This window comes from Melospiza melodia, chromosome 3, assembly GCF_035770615.1.
Source record: "Melospiza melodia melodia isolate bMelMel2 chromosome 3, bMelMel2.pri, whole genome shotgun sequence".
NCBI lineage: Eukaryota > Metazoa > Chordata > Aves > Passeriformes > Passerellidae > Melospiza > Melospiza melodia.
Genome location: NC_086196.1, coordinates 114,978,139 through 115,005,814, shown reverse-complemented (window position 1 = coordinate 115,005,814; position 27,676 = coordinate 114,978,139). Strand labels below are relative to the sequence as shown.

At 41.2% G+C, this 27,676-nt stretch overlaps 1 protein-coding gene across 2 annotated transcripts; it reads right to left on the bottom strand.

Annotated features, from left to right (window-relative positions):
* Nucleotides 1–820: 820 nt before the first annotated feature.
* Nucleotides 821–19,652, bottom strand: PAPOLG (poly(A) polymerase gamma). Of its 2 annotated transcripts, XM_063152784.1 has the most exons (23): nucleotides 19,600–19,652; nucleotides 16,812–16,970; nucleotides 16,658–16,724; nucleotides 15,951–16,032; nucleotides 15,759–15,868; nucleotides 15,132–15,185; nucleotides 13,945–14,056; nucleotides 12,962–13,051; nucleotides 12,272–12,410; nucleotides 12,070–12,142; nucleotides 11,870–11,990; nucleotides 11,482–11,566; nucleotides 11,140–11,193; nucleotides 9,483–9,602; nucleotides 9,114–9,223; nucleotides 7,197–7,318; nucleotides 6,940–7,109; nucleotides 5,942–6,030; nucleotides 5,626–5,864; nucleotides 4,689–4,760; nucleotides 4,042–4,095; nucleotides 3,177–3,271; nucleotides 821–881 (listed from the first exon to the last, which is right to left on the bottom strand). In XM_063152784.1, exons 1-23 carry the CDS (start codon nucleotides 19,614–19,616, stop codon nucleotides 821–823), a joined length of 2,295 nt encoding a protein of 764 aa, XP_063008854.1. In that variant the 5' UTR covers nucleotides 19,617–19,652. The 2 variants fall into 2 exon arrangements, 1 of the variants encoding a protein (XP_063008854.1); XR_010027226.1 differs by lacking the exons at nucleotides 821–881; nucleotides 5,626–5,864; nucleotides 5,942–6,030 and adding an exon at nucleotides 1,205–2,068.
* Between the last annotated feature and the right edge of the window lie 8,024 nt (nucleotides 19,653–27,676).

Below are 27,676 nucleotides of genomic sequence, written 5' to 3'. Positions count from 1 at the left end.
CAGCAGCTGGGCTGGGTATGAGCCCTTCGCCTGCAGCCTCCGAGCACGGCTCTTCACTTACTGGAATAACGCACAGGATCACACTCTTTATAAGAAGTGTGATGAGGTAATTGCTAAAATACAGCCAGGAGTTTTTGCTGGTCTTTTCAGGCTCAGCAGCTTATGTCCCTCAGTGTTACATAAGACAGGGTTAGTAAGCCCCCTCTCTCCCACAACCAAGTTTAACAAATTTCAAGATACCTTTTTTTCCTCTTTGCTTTTTCCTCCTTCAGGCAAAAAGTAAACACTTTCTCTCACCTCCTACAGGAAAATCAATTGCTACAGCCAAAATGTAAGTGACTTCACATTAACTGCTTCTTTGCTTGTACCTAACGAGTAAACCCACAGATGTTAACTCCTGCAAGGCAACTTCTTGCTCAGAGTTACTGACCAGACACCATTTCAATGCAGAGCTGCTCCTCTCGGAAGAGATTGAGATGAGGGACCCATGCTCAAGCCAGACACCCAGCAAGCAGCTAAGAAAGCAGAGAGAAAAGAACAACGTTTGGAGGAAGTCTGATGGCAAAGAGCTTCCCTCACACAGGAGTAACTTCCCTTCCAATCACTTCAACAGAGGAGAACACCCAAGTTGAGTAAGTTTGAACTTTATTTACAAACAGCTGAATCCTAATCTGCAGAGTCCTGGGGCAGCATCGAGCTTCTGCAGCATCCAGGGAAACTCCAGAACACTGACGTCACTTGACATCACACTTGACATCCTTATATGTCAAGACACATTAAGATAAGACGTGTAATTCACCAATGGATCAAGTCTGAGAAACTAGTAACCTAAATTCTTCCTGAATGCTCTTCTCAAAACCCTGAACATTCTTCTTAAAACCCTAAGAGTGAGGAAGAAAATAAAATAAAATTTATAAAGAGCAATTAGAAGATTAACCACAAAGCAAGAGCAAGATAAAATGATCTGTGTAAAGGTATACCCATAGCTAGGTTAGTTTAGTTTGAGAATAGCTGCATAAGTGCATGTGCTGACATAGAGCCTATGGGAAAATCATCCCTTAGTCTTGGAACACTCATGTGGGAGAATTTAAAAGCATGGGAATATTACAGGACTGTAGTCTACTACAATACACTTCCCATATTCCTTTTGCTGTTTATCTTATCACCTACTTCAGCTTTAGTTCCTCCAGATTCATGATGGATTTGTATTTACACAGGTGCTGAAGCTGTATACCTACTGTAACTGGTACACAGAAGTGACAATGTTTGAGTGCCACTGGTTTGGAACAGGTCACAAAAAGGAGGCAGTCATTTGATAAACCCAAGGTGTAGTTCTGCTAAAAGCTACTTAAGTAATAGGGGTACTGTTTCTTAATTTTAACCTGAATCAAAGCTTTGCAGTCTAAATTTTGGGGGTTTTGGAGGGTAGAAGGAAGAACAAGGCCTAAAACCCACTAAGGTCAATTTCTAAGGGATAAATTGCACTTGAAACAAGCTGGAAACCAGAGAACAAGGGGAAAAAAAAAGTAGATTGTGATTAATGTAGCCATGCTTTCCCCAAGGGTTTGGGATACTGGCAGCAGAGGGAATGCTAAGGACTCATGACAAGATAGATATCACCTCCTATTTCCTTACAGTCCTTCACTCTCCTCACTGAGGTGGATACTTAAGATGTTTAGAGCTCAGATTTGCTCTTTAAGACAGGCAACTCATTTTAAAACAATTCAGGGATATCTTTGTCCACATACCAAATTGGGACTTCGGGTGAGTCATGCAGTTTGCACAAACAGCAAAATGCAGAGGGCACTAAATCAAACCCCAGATCTAGCAGAAGCAGGAAAGCACAGCAGTGCTCCTGGTCTCCTCAGCATTACTCTAGCATGGCAGTTTAGTGGTAGATGTGGCAGTGTTAGGTTTACAGCTGGACTCTAACCTAAAGGTTTTTCCAACCTAAATTATTCTGTGACATTAAAATTCTGTAGAAAGCTTTTTTTCTGGCACTGCCTTCCTCCCATCCCTTTAGAGTTGGTTTAGTTGTTTAGATTTTTTTAAGCAGATCCCATCTGCACTAAAAAAAAAAAAGAAAAAAGAAAAAGAGACTAAGGATTTTAAATTTCACTTTGAAGATAGTTTTTTACAGTACATACAAAAATACTCTGGAGAAACAACTTACAAGTTCACTTATGAAACCATCAAATGATAAAGAAATTACAATAGAGAAATAGCATAATACTTGTTTCATATAATTAGAATTTCTCCCCACCCCCCAAAACCCCTAATGCACTTAGCTGGGTAAGCAGTGTTATCAGTTTACAGAACCAGACTCGAGACTAGGACAGGTATTCATGTAAGCATTTAGAACAGCTTTCAGGGTTTATCAGAAACCACTTTCTGCATGCAGCTTGCAGGTGGGCAGTAGTGGCAGGACAGCCTCAGCTGTTACATGTTTCAGTGCATCTTTGCTGTGTGCTCAGAGTTGGGCTTTACTACCCAGTGACACAAAAAAACCTCTCAAGTCTCATGCTGGACCAGTCTTGAGACAAAGAAAAGGATCAGATAACAGAGCGTGGGACATGTCTGTCTAATCTCCATACCTTGGTAGCATCCTCTGCTGCATTTCCTTCAATACTGAACTCATTTAGGGGCCTCCATGGGAGGCAGCACCTGTGCAGTGCATGGCTGTGCAAGACAGGGGCAAGCTGCAAGGAAGCTGAGCACCATTGTGAGAGGAGCACAGGAGTGCGTGGTGTGCCAAATGGGAAAATAATTGGAGAGAAGAACAATGCATGCACATCCATTAGGCAAGCACAAAGGAACACAAGCACGCTCGGACACACTCAAAACCAGAATGTGGTTGCAGCAACTAATTAACCCTGGTGGTATTTATGCATTCTGAATCCAAGGCACAGGACAGGTTGGCTTTTGTAGCTGTTTCAGCTGGTGACAATTTAGACTTTTTAAAAACTCCTAAAGGTAACTGTTACAAGCACATGCCAAGAGTAGTTCAGAAGGAAGCAAGCATCCAACAGCAGTATAAAAATCAGACCATGATTTCAGCTGGTCAGTTACAGCAGGGCCACAGTACCCTTGTACCTTTGTTAGTAACTACAACACACATTCAGAATAAGGACTGGTAACAAGTGATTATCCTCTTCACCTGAAGATCAACCACTTACCCATTAAGGGTAAGTTTGATGGATCTTTTAATGATACGAATGCTATTTGTTGGAACAGGAGATGAAGAATCTGGCAGTTCTTTACTGGAAAGCCTCTGTAACACACAAACAGATGCCACAGGAAAAAAAAAGGAAAAAAGGAATTTTTAATAACTATTGAATTAATTTTAAATTCATTAATTCAGAAGTAGCAGCAGATAAACCCTTTCCTAGCTGAATATAACATTCTTTGTGTAACACTGTTTATGTACTAAACCTGTATGGCTCAAACCCATTTTTAGAGAAGCCTTTTTTTTTTAAGCACACCACTTATTAATTACCACCATATCCAGAGGAAGAACATTTTCCCCTCTGCACAATTCTCTTCTTGCATGAACTGCGACCAGTATATCCTTGATGGAGGGGGGAAATTAGCTGGGAGTTGCTCAACAGCACAGTAAAGGAAGATTTTTCTCAGATCCATGGATCAAGAAAACAGAGTCTCTACTGTCTGGACCACTTCCAGCCTCACAGCCCTCAATTTCACAACATTCTACATGACACAGAGCAGTTAGTCACCTACAGACTTCAAAGCTTCCAAGTCTCATCACAGAAATCAGTATACAAGTACTGATAACAGTACAAGAAAACCAAACCAGGACACAAACTCAAGTGTCTGAGGGTATGGAAATGTGGTTTGGCAAGTTCAAAACTTGGAAACTTCAGCTTTTGTGAAGGTCATTGCTCAGTTATTCAATTTGTTGGAAGCACAACGGGCAAAACCCTACTAATCCTCAAACCACCAAGTATAATGGTACATTTATCTTTGTACATGTAATGAAAACTGGCTCTGCTTTACCTATGAATACAAATGCACAATAAATACCTGTGATCTTGATGTGATCACTGGAATCTGCATGGATTTTCCATCAAGGACACCCTAAAAAAGCCAGAAGGGATTTGTTAGGCAGTATTGCCAGGTTCCTGACTGAGAGGCAGCAAGCTCTGGCAGTGAGGATACCTTAAAATCACACATGCATTATCAACCTCCACCCCATGGGGAGTGTGTTTAGGTATCCTGAAGCCCTAAAACCACACAGACAGTGGTTCAGGTATTTCAGCCCTCACCAACAAGATCTCATCTTTATTTGAGGGTGTGCCCTCAAGAGTTTATGCCTCAGTAACAAGCACCATGAATAGCAAAGCTCTCTATCTTCCCTCTGAGAGGCCAAAGGATTTAGTCTTTACAGCAGTTTTAATTCACATCAGTGAATCAAATAGTTTTGAAAAGAAAATTCAGTATTATTTCAAACATGGAAATGAATTAGACACTACCAAATCAACTAACAGTAACATTTAAAAGATAGGTCATACAAATGTAATATTTGGGGAGTGAGGACTGAAATAAGCTAAACTAAAAAGTGTATTTTTGTTTCCATCAGGAAATATGCAGAGAATTTATGTGAGGCAGTCTAATAACTAAACTATTGAGCTTTTCAGTTAGTCCACTGAATAAAATCACTTAAAAATTACATTTTTTGTAGCTCTCTTCCTCCCATCTTGAGGGTATCCACTTTCTGTGAAATCCGAGTCCCACACGTTTAGCTGGAGGAACAAAATACACAGACTCAAAATAATTGCTGGGCTAAAATTCTCTTATTTGGGTACAGCTTCCAGTCAACACATTAAATGTATTAGTGGCCATTCTAAAAAGAGTATTTACACAAGACCACCATTACCCCACAGGAATTTCAAGCCTCTGAAAATGCCCTGCTAACCAAGCCTTGAAATCTGTACTTGCAATATTCAGCACTAGATTAAGTTCTACAAGATGATTCTTTACAAGTGTCAAAACTGAGGGTTCTTTCTCTGGTTGTTCTTTGCTTGTGCCTCAAATCAGAGCTCAAGCTCCAAGAACAGCTATTTAAGGACATTTACACATAGGAATAAAACAAATTAAGTACTGATCTAGAAGTTCACAAACCAAGACCTAACAAGAAACTCCACACTATCATTTCTGAAGTAATGACATATCGAGGAGGCTGCTGATTTCTAAAGCAGCACAATTATCAACAGGCACTCAAAAAGCATCTGCCAGAAACAGATTAGCTCATACTTTTACAGTCATAAGATTCATATCTTCTTTGTTTGGAGATAGTTTTTTTCTGCATTAAGCACTGCTTCCAGATGAGACAGTTCATTCAGCAATTGGTCACTGCAGTAAACACAGCAGTATTTAGGTAACTTGGCACCTGATGAGAAGCAGTCATTAAGTGCCAGATCTTGAAAATATGTTAATAGTTACACACCATATTCATTACAATTACATTCCAGTCCAACTAGAATGTAAATTTAGATTCCCAAATCCTTTGGGGATGTATAAATGCATTCATTTTCAGTTATTTAACTTGTTCTACATCAGTAATCAATGCTGCTTTCAACCCTCCTTGGACTAGCCCCCCCTTCTTGCCTTTTCTCCATCTATGGCTTTTTGGGGGCACTCTCCTGCTGTTGGTGGACGAGATACTTTAGAGCTTGGTGAATAATGCTGCTTAGGTGAAGCACTCCTAGGATCCGTGATTAGAGTCCCACTTAATTTATGCTGCTCTTGCACAAAACACCTTCTGAGTTGACAAACCGTGTCATATCCTGGAATGGTGCAATCAGCGGGAGGTCCCGGTGATCTTAGTGCAACTGTAGCCTCCATTTCTGCAGGAGACACCTGGCTTTTAGAGTTTGGCCACCAAATTAAAAACTACATTCCACCTACCACTTCAAATACATACTTGGGTCAGTCACAGGAATGCAAAGTCCCTTAGACGTGGATGGCTCAGCTACACTGTTGGCACCACTACAACTCTGACATTCAACATTTCTATAAAAGTCAAACACTTGAGTTATAAAATGCTAGTTTGTGAGATACTGTATATGTCATTTCCAGAAAGTGCATGCAAGACAAACACCGACCTCCTTAGCCCCTTGTCAGAGCTCTATTAAACAACACAACCTCCCAGGCAATGTAGCACCAGACCATCATTTTGCTGGACTTCAGACTGCAGATTTAAACTCAAGCATTTTCTTTACTGAGTCTTTATGTGCTGATATATTTTCCCAGATTAGTCCACCCAGCTCACTATGCTGCTTTGAACCACTGTTCTGTTCTACCCAGATGTCCACACAATTTTTTGTGGTTTGTTTTTTTTTCTCCATGTGACTCCTACAGTATCAAACTTTCTGAACAGAGCAGGTATCACACATTTGGTAGGATTGGGCAATTACTCTCAAGATTACGTATCCTTCCTGTGCTTAGGGATAAACAGACTTCCCAGGAAGTGACAGACTTTTACTGCCTGAGCTCTCATACCACTCCACTAAGTCAGCAGCAGCTCTGGTGTTTCTGACACCAAAATCAGTATGTCATTAGAACTTAATCTGTTTGGCATGAGCAGTACTTTTCGTTAGAAAGAACACTCACTTGCACATAAAATACTCCAGCTTCAAGCTACCCACTAACCTGTGAAGATTTACATTCAAGACTAAATTTCCCTGGTGTCAAGTTCTCCATTCCTACATGTTCATGGATATTATTTAGATTTTTTTTCAAGGATTCCTTTAACCTGGTCTCCTATCACATGCCCAAAGGAGATTCCAGCTTTGTTCCTGAAGCTCTTAGAGCCCTCCAAATGCTTATGATCCACACAGATCCAAACTAGAAATCCTAGACTCATTTACAGTGAGTCAGTTAAAAGCAGCTTCTCCACAGTTCCAAGGTTATGGCACTAACCTTTCTGTCTCTGCTGTAGAGATGTCCAACTTAGATATCTTATTTAACGAAGAGGAATTAGAGGGTGTTCTGGAATCTCTGTCTTTGGAACCATCCGAACAGCTTTCACCTAAAGAAGACCTTTTGCACTGAAGTCCACTATTATTTTGACTAATATCTGACACCCTTTGCTGAAACGACAGTTAAAAAATAAAGTCTTCAAGTAATCATTAAAGCTTTTATTAAAAATTACCAGAAGCGCTGGATTTTTATTATACCTTCTTTCTTTTCTGTAAGGTTCCTGCTGGCAAAAAATAATGGAGTTGCTTTCTCTTCACATAAGTTGCCTCAATCTTCATACCTTCCTTTAGGATGTTGAGGGCACTGGCCTGCCTGTAAACTGACATCAAAAACAGCATTGGAGCTTAGTGGGGATGTTTGCATTAGTGCTGGTCAGTTATACTTGGTTTCTTTAGAAACATGTCTGCCCAGCCCAAATGAAGAGTTCCCATATTAATTTAACACAAAACACTGCCCCACGCACTCCCATCATCACAAAAAGGTGACTGTGACCTGTGATGCCCATTTCACACTCACTACAGCCCAGCCACAACAGCTGTTTGAGTTCAAATTTGCATTTATAAATTCTATCTGTCCAAAGAAGCCAGACTGGGTTTTAGTGACATCTGACTTAACAGACTCACTACAATTTAAACAGCCTTTTATGCAACTGGCAAAGGCTATAGCAGCACAACAGTTATTACAGAGTTAAGTCACATTTAGATAAGCTTATCTAACTGGCCTATCACTGGAGCATAACTGGAAAGTCAGCTTACTGACACACAGTGGGAATCAAAGCAAGGATATGCAACCCAAAGGCTTTCCACAGGAGACCAGAAGTGAAGTAAAAGCACAGAAATGAGCCCACACACCAGTATGGACAGTTCCTTCAAATGAAATTCAATAGTTCGTACGTAAAAGGGAAATAAAGTTCACTGAACAAAAGCCCTCCAAACTGAGCCTTCTATTCTTGAGCTCCTCAACTTGAAATTAATCTTTGCCCTCTGAAATTATTCTCTCAAAGTCAAGGCACACAGTAACAGCTCTCCAGCAGAGAACTACTGGTCCTCCCCACACATTCCAAAGGGTTTTCCACCTCTCAAGGAACAGCTTTTCTGTTCAATTCTCTCTGGATTCACACCCCACACCCAGCACATACCACAGGCTGTGAGAGCACACAGCTAAAGCAAGAGCACACAGCCACACTAACAATGTTTGTGCACAGAGGACCATTAGTTCTGGCCTCTCAGCAGCACATAAATCTCATTAACATAATTCACATTTGCCACTGAAATGTAGTGCCATTGGATGTAACGTGCAAGTACAGATAGCATTGCAAGTCTGAGGAAATCACCCTGCCTGGCTTGTAACTCAGATGAGAGTTCTGATGCATTTTTCTGTGCTTTTCTCATATCCCAAGCACGAGCTATGAAGGCGGTTGGGTTTTACTGCTTTTACTCATGTCATCTGAGCAAAACAACACAGAAGTCCTGCTGGTGCTATGGATAAACTCCAACAAACATTTACAGGGTTTCACTGTTTAGAACTCTTCATCCAAACACATTCATCACTCCGAAGAATAGCCTAATTTCCTTATTATTCTAGCATTATCTAACAACACCTGCAATATTAATTTATTTCTACATCTATCAAAAGTAGTATCAGACTTTGGACACGAAAATTTACACGCATGTAATTACTATGTGACAACCCAATGACTTCCACAGTTCTGGGATCACATCATACACAAACTGTCTTGGAAAAATACCATCAATTGGCATCAACAACTCTTTTCAGAGCTTGACACAGTCACTTCCCACTTCCAAAGTGGGACTACTGTTTGACAAGTATAGCTACCCCAGCAAATGGGCATCCCTGGGCTTCACAGCTGACTGTCCCCTACAAGAAACGCACTTTTGTGAGGAACTTATTTCACTTATGGTACACAGTACATGACTGTAACACACTTTTGTTTTAGGATGGCCTTACTGTGACAAATGTCAACACAATGTGTTTTTGAAGCTAATCTTTTATATGTTGCTATCTAATAACAAAAGGAAGTACTTGGTGAAGCAACTTCCACTGGAACAAAAAGAATGACACTCTACAAGTCTAGAGCAAAAAGAGAGCCTTACCTGTGTCTGTGAATGACTGTATCCCATGTGTTAGATCAACGTTAGTCTTTACTGCACTTTCTGCTTTCTTAAACACAAGCCCAAGAAACCACATTGATACAAATCCACTCCTAAAAAGAGACAGATTCAAAACCTGAGTTGGGCACTGATAGCAGTCACTTGGACTCTGGTACATTTTATTTGTTCATTTTACAGCCAACCCAGACTTAATATCTCAGAGCACTTCTCCCTGAAGTGCTCCCTTCTTTAAAAAGATTTTATGTGTTCAGGACCCTGCCAGAGACACACTGAGCCTCTATCAACAATGAACTGAGGAAAATGAAGATACAATTTGGCCAATGTGTACTTCAGAAAAGCAAAAAAACTCACTGTTTATAGAGAACTTCATTGCCAGGGAAAGACTGTGGCTGCACGTGTGCAATAGTTATAAATTCATTCCTTTCCAAGTTTCCAACCAGCACACGGATTTTAGACTCCACCAGGCCAATCCTAATAAAAACAAGAGGTATTTTATTAATTTTTAACTGTATCCAGCTCATCAGTTAGATGCCTTTTTGTAACACAGTGTTAACCAATCAACAAGGACCAAGTTTCATACAGCAGACACTAGATCTTGATATCACATACACACACTGTAATTGGAGACGTTCCCAGTGACATTTGTGCTTTTGTTTCTAAAGACAGAGACGAGTAAGTTTTACATGTACTCTGCACAGTTCAGATACAACACTCCCACCTGTAACCTATGATGAAAATAACAAGGAGCAGATCCCAGCACCTCTGGGGTGCAGCAAAACTCCTTTTTTTCAAGGAGAACAGTGGTTTTGGAAAGGCTCGAGCACAGCTGTTCAGTTACACCCCAGTAAAGATGCAATTCTTCTTGCAGAAAATCAGTGAAAATGTAAAAATAGTTATTTTAATAAACAAATCATCTAGTCAACACTCCCCTCAGAAACTTCCCTAATAGATGAATCATGACCACAAGGGCTTTAATTTCAATAAAGTACTGGCATTTCAGCCTTCTGCCTAAAACTCTGTTAACCCTAAAAGCAGTCACAAATCTGTATGTTCTTCAAAAACATCTTATGTTGATGAATAACAGACTATTATCTATTTCCAAATCCACTCAAGAACTGGTGAACTAAACTTTCCCTTATAATAGACTGAATCAAATTTATCTTCTGCTTATCATTTTCCCACGCTGCAAAACTGGAAAATTTGCCTCTATTTCTGTCACTGAAAAAAGCAAACCCTCAGCTCTTACCACAGGCAGAATTTTCCCTTGTCTTTATTGTGAGGTACAATAAGCTTTGTTCACTCAAGAATATTTCACATTAAAAGTTATTTGGCCCTCTGCCCATACACCTTGTAGTACACAACTGTGACTGATACCAAGCTGCAGCTGATAAGATTTTTAGGTGAATATTTTAGAAAGTTCAGATAAAAGGTATTACTTATTAAAACTATATTTAAACATTAAGCTATCTTTTAGAGATGGCACAAGAATTATTTGACTTAAGGCACAAAGCAAACTTTGAAATAAAAGTAAGTGACCCCAGAATGGATGTCTGCCACAGACAGGTGTTTTGCTTCCTTACTTGAGCAAAGCAAGCAAAGTACTAACTTCTTAACAAAGAAATCCACTGGAAAGTGAATAAACACACATTACAGTGCCTTAATTCCTCACCATTTCCCCTTATTTCAAAATTCACAGTGACTCAGCACATTCACATGGGTTAAACAAGTAATTATTAGCAAATCTCCTTTCTTTGAAGAAAAGCAGGTCTGGAACAGGGTGACTACACACCAGTGCAATCTAGTCCTTAAATATTACAGTAAAACTCTTTCTGAAAACAAGTGTAAGGCTCTAGAACAGTGGTCTTCAAAGCAGGGAGGGAAAGGGGTGCACTCCATGCCTAGCTGCATAGTTACTGACTTTATTTGTTAATACAATTAACAAAAATATGGTGCAACATGGAATTGAGTTTCAGTTTTGCACTGGAGCCACATTTAAAGCAGCACTTACCAGTTCAGGTGATGCTCTTCTGTAAAGGCACTGGCAGTCAGCACAATGTAATGTCTAGAAGAAGAAAGGCAAATGAGTACACTAGCTCAAGATTTTATTCTACATTCTAAACATCAGATTTTTCTTCTTGGTAGGAAAAATGCTGTGAGTGGCATAAGACAGCTTTTCCCATCTTCCCTATGCTTATACATACCAAAACTTATATGATTACTTCCAGTTTCTTTAAAAAGCCCTGAACTGAAAAACATCAATCCAATTTTCTATTTAGACTCCAAGTTAAAACTCATCATGCTAACCACTAAGCAAATAACATCAAGTTCAGACAACAGATTTCATACATACTTGTACTTCTGAAAGAAGTTCAGTGGTTCAAAGAGCTTTGACCAGTCTGATTTTCCTTTGAGAATCTCATCTGTAACTTCAAGACCTACAAATGGGGTTGAAAATCTGATCACTATTTTTTTAAATCTCTTTAAAAATCTCTTAAAAAATCTTATGACTTTTTAAAAAGTTTAGAAGATTGTAACAGTAACTGACAGAAAAAAAAAGTAGGAATTCCCCTGACAAAATGCAGATCCCACAACAGCTTATTGGAAAACTTACTGCCTGCAATGGGCATATTTCCCAGAGAAATCTTAAACCTAGAGCACCTCACTGAACAAAACCAGTTCAGATGGCATGGTTTCACAGAGCCAGGATGAGACTGTGACAAGCACAGATTGTACTTTACCACGCTGGAACTCCTCCACCATGACTGCCCGTGTTGACACAGACACGTTGTAGGTGGAGTTCTGCTGCGGGTAGGCTGGGGTGATGATGGGCATCACATGGTACCGGTCTGATGGGTTCACCTGCGAGGTTACAACAGCTCTGCTCAGCACCAGCCAGGGCAAAACAAACTGCAATGCCTCTGATTGCAATGGTACCTACCCTGGGGTCCCAGACTGGTAAATTAAGAAAGCTCTCTTCCAGTCGTTTCAGCAATACTGGCTTTGGCCAATCCCTGTAGAAGAAAAACCAGTGAAGTGTCCATTTTAACCTCTGCTCTGCATGGGATGCTGTCAATGCACATCTTGATATAAATAATTACAAGTGTTACTTCTTTATGCAAATTAAAATAATCAGCTTTTACCATTTTGAAAAAATCAAGAAGAACTTGTTAACGAGAGTAGAGGCCAAAGCATTTGGGTAGAGTTGACATATTCTTGCTACCAGCATGGCCCAGGAGACTCCACCAAGAAATCCCATGATGTTGGAGTAAACACCACGTCCTGGAAGGGATGCCACACAGTTAGTCTCAGGTCTTTCAATATTTGCAGCACCAGCTGCACAATCTATAGAATACTTAATACATTTCAGCCTCCATGTCATTTATCTTTGCAGTGCAGCAAGGCCAAATTGCTGGTTCTTACAGTGATGAGAAAAAGAATCAGCACAACACCATGTCCCAAAATATTGCTACTGTGGAACTTGCTTGTGCTGCTACACTTCAATTCCCCTTAAGGTTCTGTCATTCTTCTAGTACTTGCTCTAGCCACGTGGGTAAGTGGGACTTTCTTATTCCTTCTACACTTAATTGGGAATTTTTATCATTTGTAGTCAGGTTCCTGATAAGCAATGCAGCAGTGTCTCATAAGCACTCTCCTCTTCGCTGAACTCCATCTCCAGTAAAAAAACACATGGACAGACCATGAACCTAAACTGAAAGGCTTTTAATACAACTGCTGTCATTTACATAGCAATCCAAAGCTGAGGTACATCCAACAGTGAGCATGAGGTGCCTCTGAAGGGTTTAAAGGTCACAAAGCACTCTGGCACTCACGTTTTGCCCACAGTTTAACTGCACGGAGCGTGAGGCGGAAGTTCTCCAGGTTGGGCACCAGGCGCAGAATTTCATCTGTGACCCTGCTGCCTGCGGGACAAAAGGGGAAGCACACGAGTTCCCAGCAACAGGCACAGCTCAGGAGTTCCTACACTGGATCAACAGCTTGTGGTTCAAGTCTAGGAGAACAGGTCTGGAGTACTTGCTTTGTATTAAATTATCGACTGCACACAACCTTCAGCATCACTTTAGGTAACCGGTGCCCTCAGCAGCTTTGTTTAGACTACAACTAAAAAATTTTAAATAAAGCCTCCCCACAGGATGTTTTGGTCATAAACTACAACCCAGGAAGCTCCACCTCAGCATAAAAAAGAACTTTACATCACAGGGCGGCAGAGCACTGGAATGGGTTGCCGTGGGAGGCTGTGAACTGTCCCTGTCTGGAGGGATTCAAAACTCACCTGGACACACTCCTGGGTCAGCTGCTCCAGGTGACCGTGCCTGAGCTGGGGGGTTGGACTGGATGATCTCCAGAGGGCCCTTCCAACCCTAAATATTCTGTGATTTCAGAAGTCTAAATATTCTGTGATTCCAGAAGCTAAGTTTCTTTTGACAGCCAACAACCATTAAACCAATTGGAGCTAAACATTGAGCAAGTCAGACTTCAGGTATTTTAATTACTTTTTTTTTTATGAACAACATTGTTTATCCTTCATACATTTTTATCAAGTGCCCTACTTAGTCATCTGAATTTCTGGGGCAAGCTGGAGCACCTGCTCACAAACCAATCAAACAAACATGAGACACAAGTCTATGTAAACACACAACTCCTTGAAATACCTAAATTTAGGCTCACTGGTCACCTCCTCAGAACTCAAGTACACTGGAGATCAGTTTCTGCATCCTGTACAGAATGTGGATTGTGCAATGTGCATTGTGTACCAATTTAAATGTCCCTACAAGGGTGGGCAGAACGTGCTCACCATTCAGGCTCCGGATGCATCTTATATCCAGGCTCTTGAGGCACGAGTCATCCCTGAGATCGAGATCATCAGAGACCGTGGGCAGAGAGAGCTTTGCAAACACAAGGTCAATCTTCAAGAGAAAAAGGGTCAAACATGACTTAGAATGCAGCACTACTTGCAAACAGGACACCAGGGAGGGACACTTGGTCATTCACGTGGTTAACGTTTGTATTTACAATTAGGAGGCCACAGATAAACATTTATTTGCCAGAAAACAAGAAAACCTAAGTTCCCTATTTGTTTACAAAACCACCTCTTTTTTTTAAGCTCAGGGAAGGAAGAGGTTTTTTGTTTGTTTTTTTTTTTTGGAAAGATTACTCTAAACTTAGAACTCCTACTAAAAGAAAATTTTTAATTACCCATAAAATTTAGACAAATTAAAACCACCTCAACTATACTTCAACAAATGAGAAAGCATTTCCTTTATGCTGTAAGGCCTTAAGCATCTGGTTTTTAGTATAACCTGGGGCAAGCAAATGATTCTGTGAATGTCTGTAGCAGACAAAGGCACAAAGAGGTCCTTGAGTGTCTTCATGATAGTAATTACCAAGCAGTAACTTGCTTAGGTGTTACAGCAAGTGGGTATTTATTCTCTACAGGAAATGTATTCCAGAGAGAAGGATTCCTGCAGCTGACAAACAGAGGCAGGAGTCCAGTGAGTAGTTTTACTTTTCATTTTCCATGTTGTTTGTCTCACAGGGACTTTATTTTTGATTTTCAGCAGAACACCAGGAGATTTGTGCAGGGAAGCACAACAGAAACACCCCCTGCAGAAAGGGAGCTCTTGTCAGAGCCCAGGGAGTCACAGCAAGGACACTGCCTCTCCTCCCACTCTGCACATCCTTGGGAGATAAATGCCACCCAAGCACGCTACCCTGGCCTGCAGCATGGGTGTAAAAAGAGATGGCACTCATGTTCCCACGCTTGCCAGGGGATTATTTTCCTAGAAGATCCCATTTTGCTTCTTCTGGGATAGGTTGTGGTCTGGTTGTTTAATTACAGTTCCCTAAATGTGCTGCAATGTACTGATAAACTTATACAACAGCAGGATCATAAAATCGTGAAAAAGTTATCCCATTCTAAAGCAGGAAAAACAAATCTCACTTAAAGGTGAAAAAAACCCAAATAAAAATTAAAATTCTTACCTCAATGCCATCAAACTCAAATTTGATAACAGGTACATATGCATCCTCAATGGCCTGTGAAGGAAAGGATATCTCTAATAAGATATCCTTTTGCTACTTTAAAGTTTTTCCTACACTATGATAAAATACAGGATTTACACTGAACTACTCAGTACAAAGACTAAGTTCCTTCCAAACACAAAAAATGCTAATAACTCTCACGTGGGACAGCACTGTTAGGGTACCAACACTACATTTTAATAAAAGATTTTATTTAGGCAAGAGATTGAGAGGCTGATTGTGTGCTGTAACAAACAGTGCACAACAAGCCATCAGTATCAGTGGCTGCAAGCCCTTCCTACACCCAAGGTGAAAACACAGCTTCCAGGGACAGCCTTGCTTTTTGACTCATTCCCAAAACACAGGGAGGGGAGAGGCACCACAAAAACTCTTTTGTGATGTGCTCACTGGGGAAAGGAGCTAAGAGCTGGACAGCAACATTTTCATGCTGCATAAACCAGTACATTGGAGGGTACTCATAATTGATCTAATTTTGGCTTCTAAGATGTTCACTACCAATGCAAGTCTTTAACATGAATATTTTTACTGCAAAATTTACACAATCTATCAAGCAGAGAGTTTACTCACTCTCAGGTTTTTTACTTCCTCTTGATTCTTCAGCTTTTCAAAGAATGACTGAAAAAAATCTGATCTTTCCACGTGACTCGGAGCAACACAGAGGGCATCGATGTCTGAACCTGCAGGGAGATCCCATTGCTCCTGTTACTGCTGGAAGTCACCTTTCAACACCAGAGCTATGACCAGCTCTGAAAGTACTACCTTTGGTGTGTACTCCAAGTCTGTAGGAGCCAAACGTAAATATTTTGCCACCAACTTGTTCTGTTATTGAAGGGGGAAGGTTCTGTGGGTAGAAGAGAAAGTTTAAGATGCACATTATCCTCTGAGCATGTAAGTTATTTAGAAAAACTCTAACAGCCTGTCTAAGCAATGTCTTCTCACTCCCTTACGTTTTAGTTTACTAGGTTTTGATTCTGTTTTTCTGAAATAAGTTGAGCTTGCAACTTCAAAAAAAGATTACAGGTGATGTAGCAGTACTTCTATAAATTTATACAAATTAAGACCTATTATTAGACCTCCCTGCAGCAGAGACACATAAATTAACACAACCTAGGAGCCATTCAAAGGTCATGTCTAGAATCATCATTTCAAGCTAGACTGAGTGCTGTAGGCTGTCTGGGCCAAGATTAGTGCCAATTTCAGCATCTTTCCCATCCACATTGCCTTGTTTTGGCTTTGTTAACAGCTACGAGTCACCTGATTGAGCCAGTGCAGGAATTTATTCAGTTCCCCCAAAGACTGTGAGATCTTGATCTTGAAATATCTTTTACAACTTATCTCAGTGGCAGTTACTACAGCTCTACTTGATATTAAGAAGTTAAAAGCTGAACTTCAGCACAGATCCCAGCAGCCTAGCCTTTAAATCAAAAGGCTTCAGCTGTTTTGACAAAAACAAAAAAAATTCTTACCTTGCTTTCAGCAAGCTCTGAAATCCATTCTCTGACAAAGTTATTCAGTTTTCCAAGAACAGTTGTCCTGTAAAGAAAACTCATGCTAAGTTTGCTTAAAAAATAAAATAAAAAAAAAAACCCAGGAGGTTAACAAATTTTAGCCTTGTTATACCTGTGATAGAGTTCTTCCTGATCCTCAAACACCCCAAATGGCTTCATTGCTTCAATCAGCTTCTGAGTATGGATGTGGTCTTTGTCACTGGGAGGAGCCAAGCTAATTGGAGAGGTAAGTCCATAGTGCCCTTGAGGCTGGTTCTGCTGCCTGGAAGTACTGAGAGAAAACACAGGAATGAGTACATAAAACAAGAAAATCTTACAGGAAAACACCCCTTAGCTTACACATCACAAATCCATTTCTGCCTTTTCGCCCCATGTTGAGAGAAAGGAGGAAAAAATCTTGCTTATCATTTTTAGAACACTTGACTTCACTTAGAAGTCACAACTATTTTTAAAAAAGCACTTATGGATGTAAGAAGCCATCCAAGATGCTGCCATCTTCACACAATTTATTTGCATTGCTCCAGCCCATCAGAACTGATCACTGGGAAATGAAAAGGTTTGAAACCCACCAAGGACAACCCTACAAGTTTTGGACATGTCAGTTTCAATTTAAGGATATTCCAAACGGTTTCCTGCTAGCACCAAACAAAACAATTCAACATCTTTTAATTAAACGTTCTTGTTAGGTTTCTGCTGATTCAGGAATGGCATTATAGTTGATTGTAAAGCATATAGATCTGTTAAACAGAGTTGATGCAATAAATTGGGTGTATTACTATATAAACCCCTTGCTTTAGAAAGGGGGAAATGGAGAAAGAACACCTTATTTTGCATTACCAGCTGAAACCAGGAAAGATTTCAGCTGGTAATGCAAAAGGAAAGGAGTGGGACTGGAGGTAAAAATGGTGCTTAATGCACCTCTACAGAAACACCAGCACCAAAAGGGGAGACACCCCAAAAAGTCTCATCATGCTCATCAGGGTCCAGACCCTGAGGCTCAAGGGATTAATTGTGCCATTATTTATGCAGGATATTTCCCTCCTTCACACATGTACAGCTTCAAAGATCAGCTGAGTTAGGCAAAAGATATTTATACCTATTTAAGGTACCTGACCCCATTCTGGCTGGAACAAGATTAGGAAATATTCAAAGACAAGCTTCTTAAAAAGACAGGTTATTTCACAGCTCCTTGTTTCTAATTGTTGCCTTTACTCCCTCTCTTAAAGAGATTTCCCTCTCTTTAAGTATCCTTATGCAATTACACACAGAGCTTCTAGTCACATAGGGTTTTTTCCCCCCTTTTCCTCTCTCCAAGCCAGATTTTCAAACTTTCTTCTCTCTGCTTTCCAAAAAAGCTGGGGAGGCAGGCATTAGGGCTGTAGTGCTATCAACAGGTATCCCCAGTCAGAAAAGCTGTTTATTTACAAGCCTAACCAGGCCTTGACCTAATTTACCTTGTTTATAGACATTGACAATTTCCACTTCATAAATAAAAATATTCATAATGAATATTTTCCTTCCCATGATATCATTTTCATAACAAATACAGGAGGAAAGCCTGTACTTAATTGCTGTGCATTACAACTAAATTAAAACACCTACAGCAGCAACTGCTTCCATGTTTTATGCATTACTTGCATTGTACAGCTTGCACTTCATAAAGTTTGCACAGAACGAGGACAGGATTTAAACTACACCAGCACTTAAGATGTTTCCAAGGTACAAAAAGGCACCACCTGCCTTTCATTGCCTCATTCTGCCTACAGATGATATAACTGGAGACTGACGTAAAGCACAGTATCAATTAGATAAACCTAATACTATTAGCATCAAATATGTTTATTTTAAATTAAATATTATTCATATAAAATTCCTCCAGTCAACAATAGATATTTTTCAGTTGCTTACACATATCACTGATAGCTTGACCTCACAACTTAAGAGGTGAGGGAAGCAGCACCTGGTAAGTTTCACTGAGTGAAACTGAAGAATTTGTTGCCCCTTTTGGAATAAGAAATAAACGAAGTCCTAATTTGCTCTCTCAAGCATATAAACACAGAATTAGGGATCTTATGGATCCTAACACACATGGCACACCACCCATTCACCCACCAGCCTTCTCTTTAAACCAGAACCCTGCTGCACTTTAATATTTTGCCAAACCTTGCTACAACCTGTGCACCACAGCAAAAACCTCCAATGTGTATCTGCTCTGGTAAACCACACTTTTACACAAAAAGCCGTCCTAAACGGATTTATTCCGGGTTTTGCCCCTCATTTATAGCTCCCCAAGCCGCAGGGCGTGTCTCCCCACACACCCAGGGTCGGGGGTAAGGTGCCACAGGCCTTCAGCCATCGCTGCGGGGTACAGTGAGCACAGCCCGGCTCCTGAGCCACCAAACCAACAGCAGCACCCAGGGAAAACAAGGAAGGAGGAAAATCCCCACCACCTGGGACCTTCATCGAAGGGAGCCCAACTCCACCCTTCACCGCTGCCGCACCAGCTCATGCTGCGCGGCGCCCGCGGGCGGCTGTGCCGGCTCAGCGCTCCCCGTGCCCGTCCCCGAGGCTCGGGCAGCCACTGCTCGGCTCTCCTGCGCAGGGCTCCGCAGGACGCGCAGCCCCAGAGCAAGGCGCAGCCCCGTTACCGCCGTTCCTCGCCGGCCATTGCCGTTGCTTGGCGACGGCGTCGCCGCCACACGCGGTGAGACCCGGGCGAGGCAGCCCCGCCACCCGCACTCCACCATTTATTTGAACCGGGAATTCCTCCCCTCGTGGGCGAGGGCAGCTCCGGCCGCCCGCGGCCCGCCGGGGCCCCTCGCGGGGCGGCTCCGGCGGGTGTCCCCCCCCGGCCCGGCGCTGTCCCCTCAGGGCAGGGCGGGAAGGCGCCGCCGCCTCACCCGCGCGTCTCCTTCATGGCGCGCGCGCACAGCCCGCGCCGCCGCCCGCGCTTCCCGCCCTTCTGCACCGCCGCCCCCTTCCCGGCGGCCCCCGCGCCGCCCGCCCGCCTGCCCGCACGGCGCCCCCTGGCGGCTGCTGTGCGGTGTGTCCCCTCACGGCGCCTCCGCCGTCCCCTCGGGCTGCAGCCGGGGTCCCTCAGCACTTCTGGGGGACGGTGCTCCTTCCCCGTGGGCGACATTCCTTCCCCGAGGAGGATATTCCTTCCCCGAGGGGGATATTCCTTCCCCGAGGCGCTGACAGACCCGCCGAGCCGGGCTAGTCCCCGGCATGAGGCAACTCCGCATCGCACCCTCACTCCCGCAGGATGCTCCCGCTCCTGACATCCCCTTCCAGAAAGAAGGGATAAAAAAGAACGGGAATCGCTCCCGAATTAGGCTCTGACAGCTTCCTGACATCCCCTTCCAGAGAGGACGGGTGAAAAAACCCCTCAGGAGCTGCTGTTGTTTGAGTTTATTCTCATCCAGTAAGTGCAAGTGCAGCATCCCTTGACTGCAGCTGGTATGGGTGGGATTTAACACGCTGCAAATGTCAGTGAATAGTACCCACCACAATGTCATTACCATACATAATTATCACAGAAACACGGAGTGGTTTAGGTTGGAAAGCACCTTGAAGACCGTCCATTTTCAACTCCAGGGACACATCCCGTTATCCCAGGGTGCTCCCAGCCCCAGTGTCCACCCTGGCCTTGGGCGCTTCCAGGGGCAGCCATGCCGCCATCACAGGGAAGATGTTTTCCCCCTAATATTTAATAAAAACCTACCCTCTTTCAGTCAGAACCCATTCCCCCTTCTGTCACTACATGCTCTTGTAAATAGTCTTGCTCCATCTTTCCTTGAAGTCCCATTCACACAATTATCACAATTTTGGGCCAACACCGTGTGTTACAAACTGAGCATAAAATCAGCCAAACTACGCTGAGAATATGGCATTTAGATTACAATTCCCTGCTCACATTCAAGTCCGCAAAAAGTTAAAAAATCAAAAGCATAATGTTTTTGTAAAGTTGAATAGATCTTTGGAAAAACTTTTGCTTCTTGCTGCCCCGATGTCTTGTCATGTCACAGCCTTTTCTGAGATTAGCACATTATTTCTGTACTTTTCTGAGTTGTTTTTAACATATTTTTTGAAGTAAAACACATATTGTCTTTCACGATGCTTTGAAGAAACACAAACTTAACTTTTGTCCTGAAATTGTAATAAAATAACAAAAAAAAATGTACCTTTAGCAGGATTGTCTTACCTACCCTACTCAAATAACCTACTGGGGAGTTGAAAATTATTTTATCTACTGAACATTTAAATTGTAATGTTTGTGCTAAAGTTTCAGTCTGATAGGATTGATACTTCTGCAAAGAGCTATAATGGTAAAGAAAAAATCAAGCAAATTTATTGAGAGCTTGTTTTGAACCTCTAGCCAAGAACCTTTTAGTCTCAGATAATCATTAGGGTATTCTTTATTATTTCATGGTCCTCACAACAATACTGTGATCCTACAATCAGGAAAACTTGTATGCTGCTTTTTTTTTTCTTTTCTCTCAGGTTCATATCTCTACTTAGTGTGAGGAAAACACCTGCCTTTATTTTTCTGGATTTACAAGGCCAAATACCCAAGTTTAATTTTTTTAAACCTGAAACCTATTTCTGCTGCATGGTTTAGTATCTCAATGTGAGCTTTGCCTGCCCACAGATGTGATGGAAGGTTTTTAATGGAGAAGTTATACTTTCCTTTCAACTACCTGAAACATTTAGGAAAATAATTAGCAGCTCTTCAAGCACAAAAGTTTTTCTTCAGGTACAACTCAAATGCTAAATGGAAGTGAAGACTAATCCAGTTTAACCATCTTCAATGCCCAGCTAATAAAGAGTTTTGGTTTTGGTTTTTTTTTTTTTTTAACAGAAAATAAGAGTCTCCTCTTGTCTGCCGTTTATTTAGTCTAGCATTAGTTAGTTACTACTAGTTATTTGATTGTGATTTATTCTGTATATTCTGCCCACGTTACTGCCACACTTTTATCTGTAGCAGTGACTAAACCATGTCATGTTCCAGAGTGTATAGAGTTTGAGGACAGGTTGTTTCAAGGCAGTGCTTTCCTCTGCTGGATGTATTAACTTTTGTGAGGCACACAGTTTCTAGAAATGGCCAAAAATGAATTAAATATTGTAGCCAGGGTTCTTTCTTGGTGTCATGCTTATAGCATTAGCTTGAGAGTGATGTGAAGTGGGGTGGGATGTTTGGGCTTTTTTAGTTTTTAAATTGCTGCTGCATTGTAAATTTCCTTCTCTGTGGTAAAAATGAGATGATATCTGAGTACTTTCAATCTGTTAGAGGCTATTCCTGAATTATGGAGAGGTGCTTTGTAAACACCTAGGCTATGCATTTTCACGTGTCAGAGTCTGTATATGTGATTTTAATCTAATCTGTGCAGTTAATGATGTTAGTGTGATGTGGTTTATAAAGCACTTGTGGGAGACCACGTCTATGATAGACTTGTGAGGTTTGACAGCCTCCTTATTCCTGGATAAAAGAAGTTTTCTGTATATTCCTTATAATCTTGCTGTTGTTGTTTCTTACCCCTTTTCCACTTGGGTCTGTCCCTGTGTCCCATAGGGAATTTTGCTTGTAAATGACTGTCCCTTTTCAGTGGGAAGTGGCAACTTTATCCATTTTTCCTTTTTTAAAAACTGTTTCTCTCTATCCCAAGTGAGCTAATTACCCATTGCTATTTTATTTGATAAAATGCTTTGTGATTATCACATTTAAACACTATAAAATTTTAATGATTAAAGATGAATGAGCCTACACAGATTTTTTTAAAGGCAGATCTGAAGAAATTTGGGGTTTATGCATGAAAAGTTATGTACTAACTACTGCACGTGACTCTCTGTGAAATATGCCTAAAGGGAGACTGCTGCAGAGAAAATATTTGTGTGGTATTAAAATATTGTCCACATCACAGAAATTTATCAGAAAAAAATAGTTTATTCAAACTTTGTGCAGGGGATCTTATCTGTGTAATGCACTATATTTCACTAGAGAGATTTTTGTCTGCAATAATTTGTATATATACATTTAGGCTCTGATGAATATCAGCTAAAATATGAAATTCAATTCTGGAAAGCTGCATTTTGTGATAAATGTTCCCAGGATTCACTAATCTATCACGTGGAAGATCTATGTTGAGAGATAACACTGCAACAGCAGAAGGTGGGGTTACTGAAGACAGATCTTGGGTGGGTTTAAATGAGTGGTGGCTGTAGGGTCCGAGTGCTTTGTTATGCATTTGGGGTTTTTTTTCCTTTATTTTTCAATTTCAACAATTTACCGAGGGGCTGTAATTCTGTAGAGCTGTAACCTTACAAGCTGCTGAGAATTGTAAATGCATAAAACATTTTATATTTGAAGCCAGCTGAAACCCCAAGCTTGCCTTGGAGGGCATCCCCTTTGGAACTGTCCTGTTCCAGTGCTACTTGTCCTTGCAGACTGCCTTTCCCTATAATATTTGTGATAATTCCCTCACATGGGCCATTCCTGGGGATTCTTCCCTTCACTGCAGTCACTTGGTGGGATTTCCATGAGCCCCTGGTGATGATGAGGCGGCCAAATTGAACCTCTGCTTTGTTTTCCCAGGGAAGTTTGGAACGCTGATGCGTTGATGTGGAATTCCTGGCGCCCTTCCCCGTCCATGAGGAGCAGAAGGCTTTGCTGGAGCTGCAGAGGGTGGCAGGGCAGGTGCCACTGTCACCGGGAGATGGACGGGTCACTCCCGGCGTGGCTCCCCATTGAAGCACAGATGAATGCCGGTGTTAGAACAGGTTGGTTAATGGGAGCTAACTGTGAGCTCGCTGAAGCAGCACTAATCTCACTCAAGCGTCTCTCTTTGATCAGCTCATTCTCTCTCAGCAGGCCGAAAAATAGCCACAGGACAGGAGTGCTCGGTTCACAATCACGGTAATTTCGCTTCAGGTTTGTCTTTAGCTGCTGGAGATTAATGAATCAAAAGGGTGTTTAAATTTACAACCGGTTCTCTTCTAATCACTTAGCAGTGTCATTTCTGGCTGTTTTCTGCTTTGATTACCTGAGCCAGTCATCCAAAGGATGCTGCTGTTCTGCCATCTGATAGTGGGGTACAGCTTTACATGTCTGGGAACTGGGAAATGATAGCAGAGGGCGTTCAGGATTTTTTGCTTTTTCCAGCTGTTTCCTAAGCTGTGTATTTGTTACAACCAAGTCCAAATCCACCATCTCCCTTTCTTCTTCACTCATATTTGCCCATTAAACAGTAATTTTTCATTCCACCAGCATGCATCAATTGTGGGCATTCTGTGTCTGGGATACCCATTTGTGGGGACGTGTGGATGGAACCTGTGATGCCTAGGTATGAGCAAAAGATCTGCTTTACAAGGTGTAAGGATGATAGCATTTGGCATAGGGAATTGTAGGTTCCTTCAGTTTCTTGGGGTTTCACTCTTAGGGGAAACCTTGTGTGGTGAAGTGTTTGCACGTCCCATAGACAACCTGGGGGTTGTAGTTCTGTCAAGATTTGGTTTGAGCTCTGGTACTCTCCAAAGCTATTATGTGCATAAAGTTCCTTGCCCTTTCAGTTTTCCTTTAATGTGCTTCCATTTGGGGAGGAAAATTGAGTGAAAAGTGCACTTGTAATTTAAGATTACCCCTTTATAGCAAGAACAGTGATCTCTGCAGCTGCACCTGAAGAAGTAAAAAAATCTTATGTGGTAGGTACAGGTTCAGAAAGTCTCCTGGGTCAGAAATCATTGCCAGGAAGGTGTTGCCCAAATTTAGCAGGATATGGCTCTTGTAGTTTTTCCTTCAGCAAACTGCCTTCGTTTTGCAGGTAATATTTATTTTACAGGGGTACTGAAGAGGTGTAACTTGTTATTGTTGAAAAAGTATTTTCTCTGACCTGAACAGAAGTTCCTACAGATGAATATCTTTATGAAAAGCTTTACATGGAGAGCAGACAAGTGTAATTTTTTATTTTCTTGATCTAGGAAGAGAACAGACCTGTTTAATCTTTGCATTTTTCTTTACTCCTCTGATGGGGACACAAGCCCTTGGACAGCTGCTGTTGTGTGACACTGGTGCTGTTCCAGTTCCATTATAGTGTGAGCGTGGCTGTGAGCCTGTTTTTGAGCATTAAAGCCTGGTGCTAATACCCCTGATACACCATCCCTTATCATGGTGAGGAGTCCTCTTTGTCATGAATTCATTAGTTTCATGCAGAGATCGAATATAATTCTGATTGCTGCTTGCAGGGAAACTTTAAAGGGGGGAATGGATACTGATAATTACAGTAACACCTCAATTGTATGTGCGAGTGGGGAGAAATTTTCATATCCGTTAACCTTGCAGTACAACTCTGTTGAAGGGTTTTTTCCCCTCACCTTTTTATATCTGATGGTGTTCTGTTCAACTTCATGCAGAAACAGGAAAAGAAGGCATAAGTAAATTTCAGCTTCTTTTAGAGGATTTTGTAATTTTGCCACTTGTATCCAGATTGTACATTGTTCACAAACTTTCTTTGTTGCAGTTGATGAAGTAAACCATAGATAATTGATAATAGTTTCTTTTTGAACAGTTGTTTAGTCAGAGAATTTATGTGCAAGCTTAGCATGGAAGTGATGCTTTCTTAGAAGTCTTTACATAAAAGTTAACTGAAAAAAAAAGAGGAGATGAAGCAGAGGAGAGTGACAAGTAATGGGCTGAAAAAATAAGGAAAAAGCAAGAGGAACATTATAGAGCAAAGTAACTGCAATTATGCAGTTTATGTGCATATCTTTTAGGACTTCTTGTCTATGTACTGGTGGATATGCATATTCAATTACTTCTGCCTTGATGACTTGCAAACAGACATAGAACAAAATCAATACTGCATACAAATATACAAGTATTTCCTGATAAGTTCAAATTTTTAAAATTAATGAATTAAAAAATTTTAAAATTTAAATTTTTTAATATATTATGTATTGTCTTAGCCACAGGTAAAAGTTGAGTGAGAGAATAGAAAGCAAGAGACAAACAAGTGAACAGAGGATCAGATGTGTGTGATGTCCCTGACAGCTGCTTTAGAATGAGGCAGTCCAAGGTCTGCCTCAGGAATACAGTGCTGGGATGGGCGTTCCTGTGTGTGGGTGAAATGCTGAAACGTTGTTCAGCTCCTGAATGCAGGGCTCATTCTTGGGTGCATTGGCTCTACTGGAATACAAAGGGTTCCTACTTGGGATAAATAAAAATGACTCCTGGTTTTGGTTTTCTTTATGCTGTACAAAAAGAAGAAAATGGCAATTGTGCAAATAAGTCCCCACACTGTCTTTATTGTACTTTATCTGCCTGGTTTCTCCTGAATAATGTATATTTGGTCCATTTTCTATTAACAAATTTCATTTTAGTCTGAAAATTTCCCTTTTTTTTTTTTTTTGCTTGCTGTTTGAAGCAGTGGAATGAAGGGGAGGTGTTCACAGAGAAGATTGCTGTAAAGAGTTCAGATACACGTGATTATTGTTTTCTGAGATTATTGAAAATTGATTCTAGAAGTTTGTTGCCAGAGAAGTTTTCCATCTTTGAAGCACTCTGTTTTCCCTGGGGAGCCCTTATTTAATTGATGTTAGCCAGATACAGTAACTCCTTTCTGGGATGGCTGAGTTCACTCTTTAAGTAGAAGTCTCTAGGCGTTCTTTGCTATATTGCACAGCAGTATTTAATTATTCCAGGTATTTAAGAAATAATGCTAACTCATGCAAGGTTGCTTCTAATTGTGCTCTCAAACTTTGAGACTATTTCACCATAAAGTGAAAACAGGGACAAGTGTGATCTTGGAGTCACACTTTAATCTTTGTAACGTGCTGATGGTTTGCAGAGGTGCTGCAGGAAAATAAAACTAAGAATTTGTTACACAGCTAAAATTGAGACACATCTCAATAAGTAAAATCGTTTTGGTCACATCAACATAGCCACAAAAATATTGGCTGTGTTGATTGCTGAAAACTTGGCAGGGGGAAGAAATGTTCCATCAAAACTTTTAGAAAAGGGAGGGAACAACTGGTTTCATGTGTTTGTGAATTTTCCAGGTAGTCCACATCTGTGCAAGTATCATTTTTGAGAAGCTGCTGGTTCCTTCCCCAACAGATGACCAGCAGGTTATTGATATTTCTGTGTGCTGCTGTGTAATGCACATGGATAAAAGCACAGGATATGCTCTGTGCCTGGATAAATACAATTAGTTGCAATGTTCCTAGAAAGCAGTGAGCTGCTGTTAAATCCGCACTTTTTGGAATCATCATCTTAAGTGGAAACTTAAGGCTTCTGCAGGGGTTTTTATTTAGTGTATGACCCTTCTGCATGTTTCATAGTGTGTGAAGTGGACTCTGCTGTGAGAGAGGAGCGTGATAAGGGCGGGGCTGAGCTCTGAAGCTCAGAGTGCCTAGCAATGAAATCACAGCAACCTTGCTGTGTGAGAATCACCCTCATGAGTGCAACCGTGTCTGTGAGTTGTCTGGTTTTGCTTTAGGATTTCCTTCAGTGCCCACAAATTCCTGAGGCAAAAATCAGGAAGTAAAATTAGTTTTTTAGGCATAAATAAAGCGTTGAGGCGTTCAGGTGTTTATGGTACGTGTTCTCCACCCCTGGTTAGTCATGGCTGTGGAAGCAGCTGCTTGCCAAATACTTGATTTGTAACTACGCTGTGTAAATCTTGTTATCTTGTAATGGTGTGAGGCAGAATGTGAATTCTGGGTGAAGGTCTCTGCTAAAGGCTGGGCCTAAAGCAGCAACAGACACAGATCTGGGACTGTTACCCTGCAGCTCAGCATCTTGATGGTTATTTTCACTCATGTAGAAATCTGTGTTTATCACTAAGCAGGAGACCTGCATAGACTGCCCTGCCTCTTTCCTGGGACTGTAACTTTATAAATTGATTTTCTTTTTCTTTAAACTACATGTGGATTCATTTCATTTATCCTTTCATGTGCCCCATCTATGAAGCACGTAGGAAGATA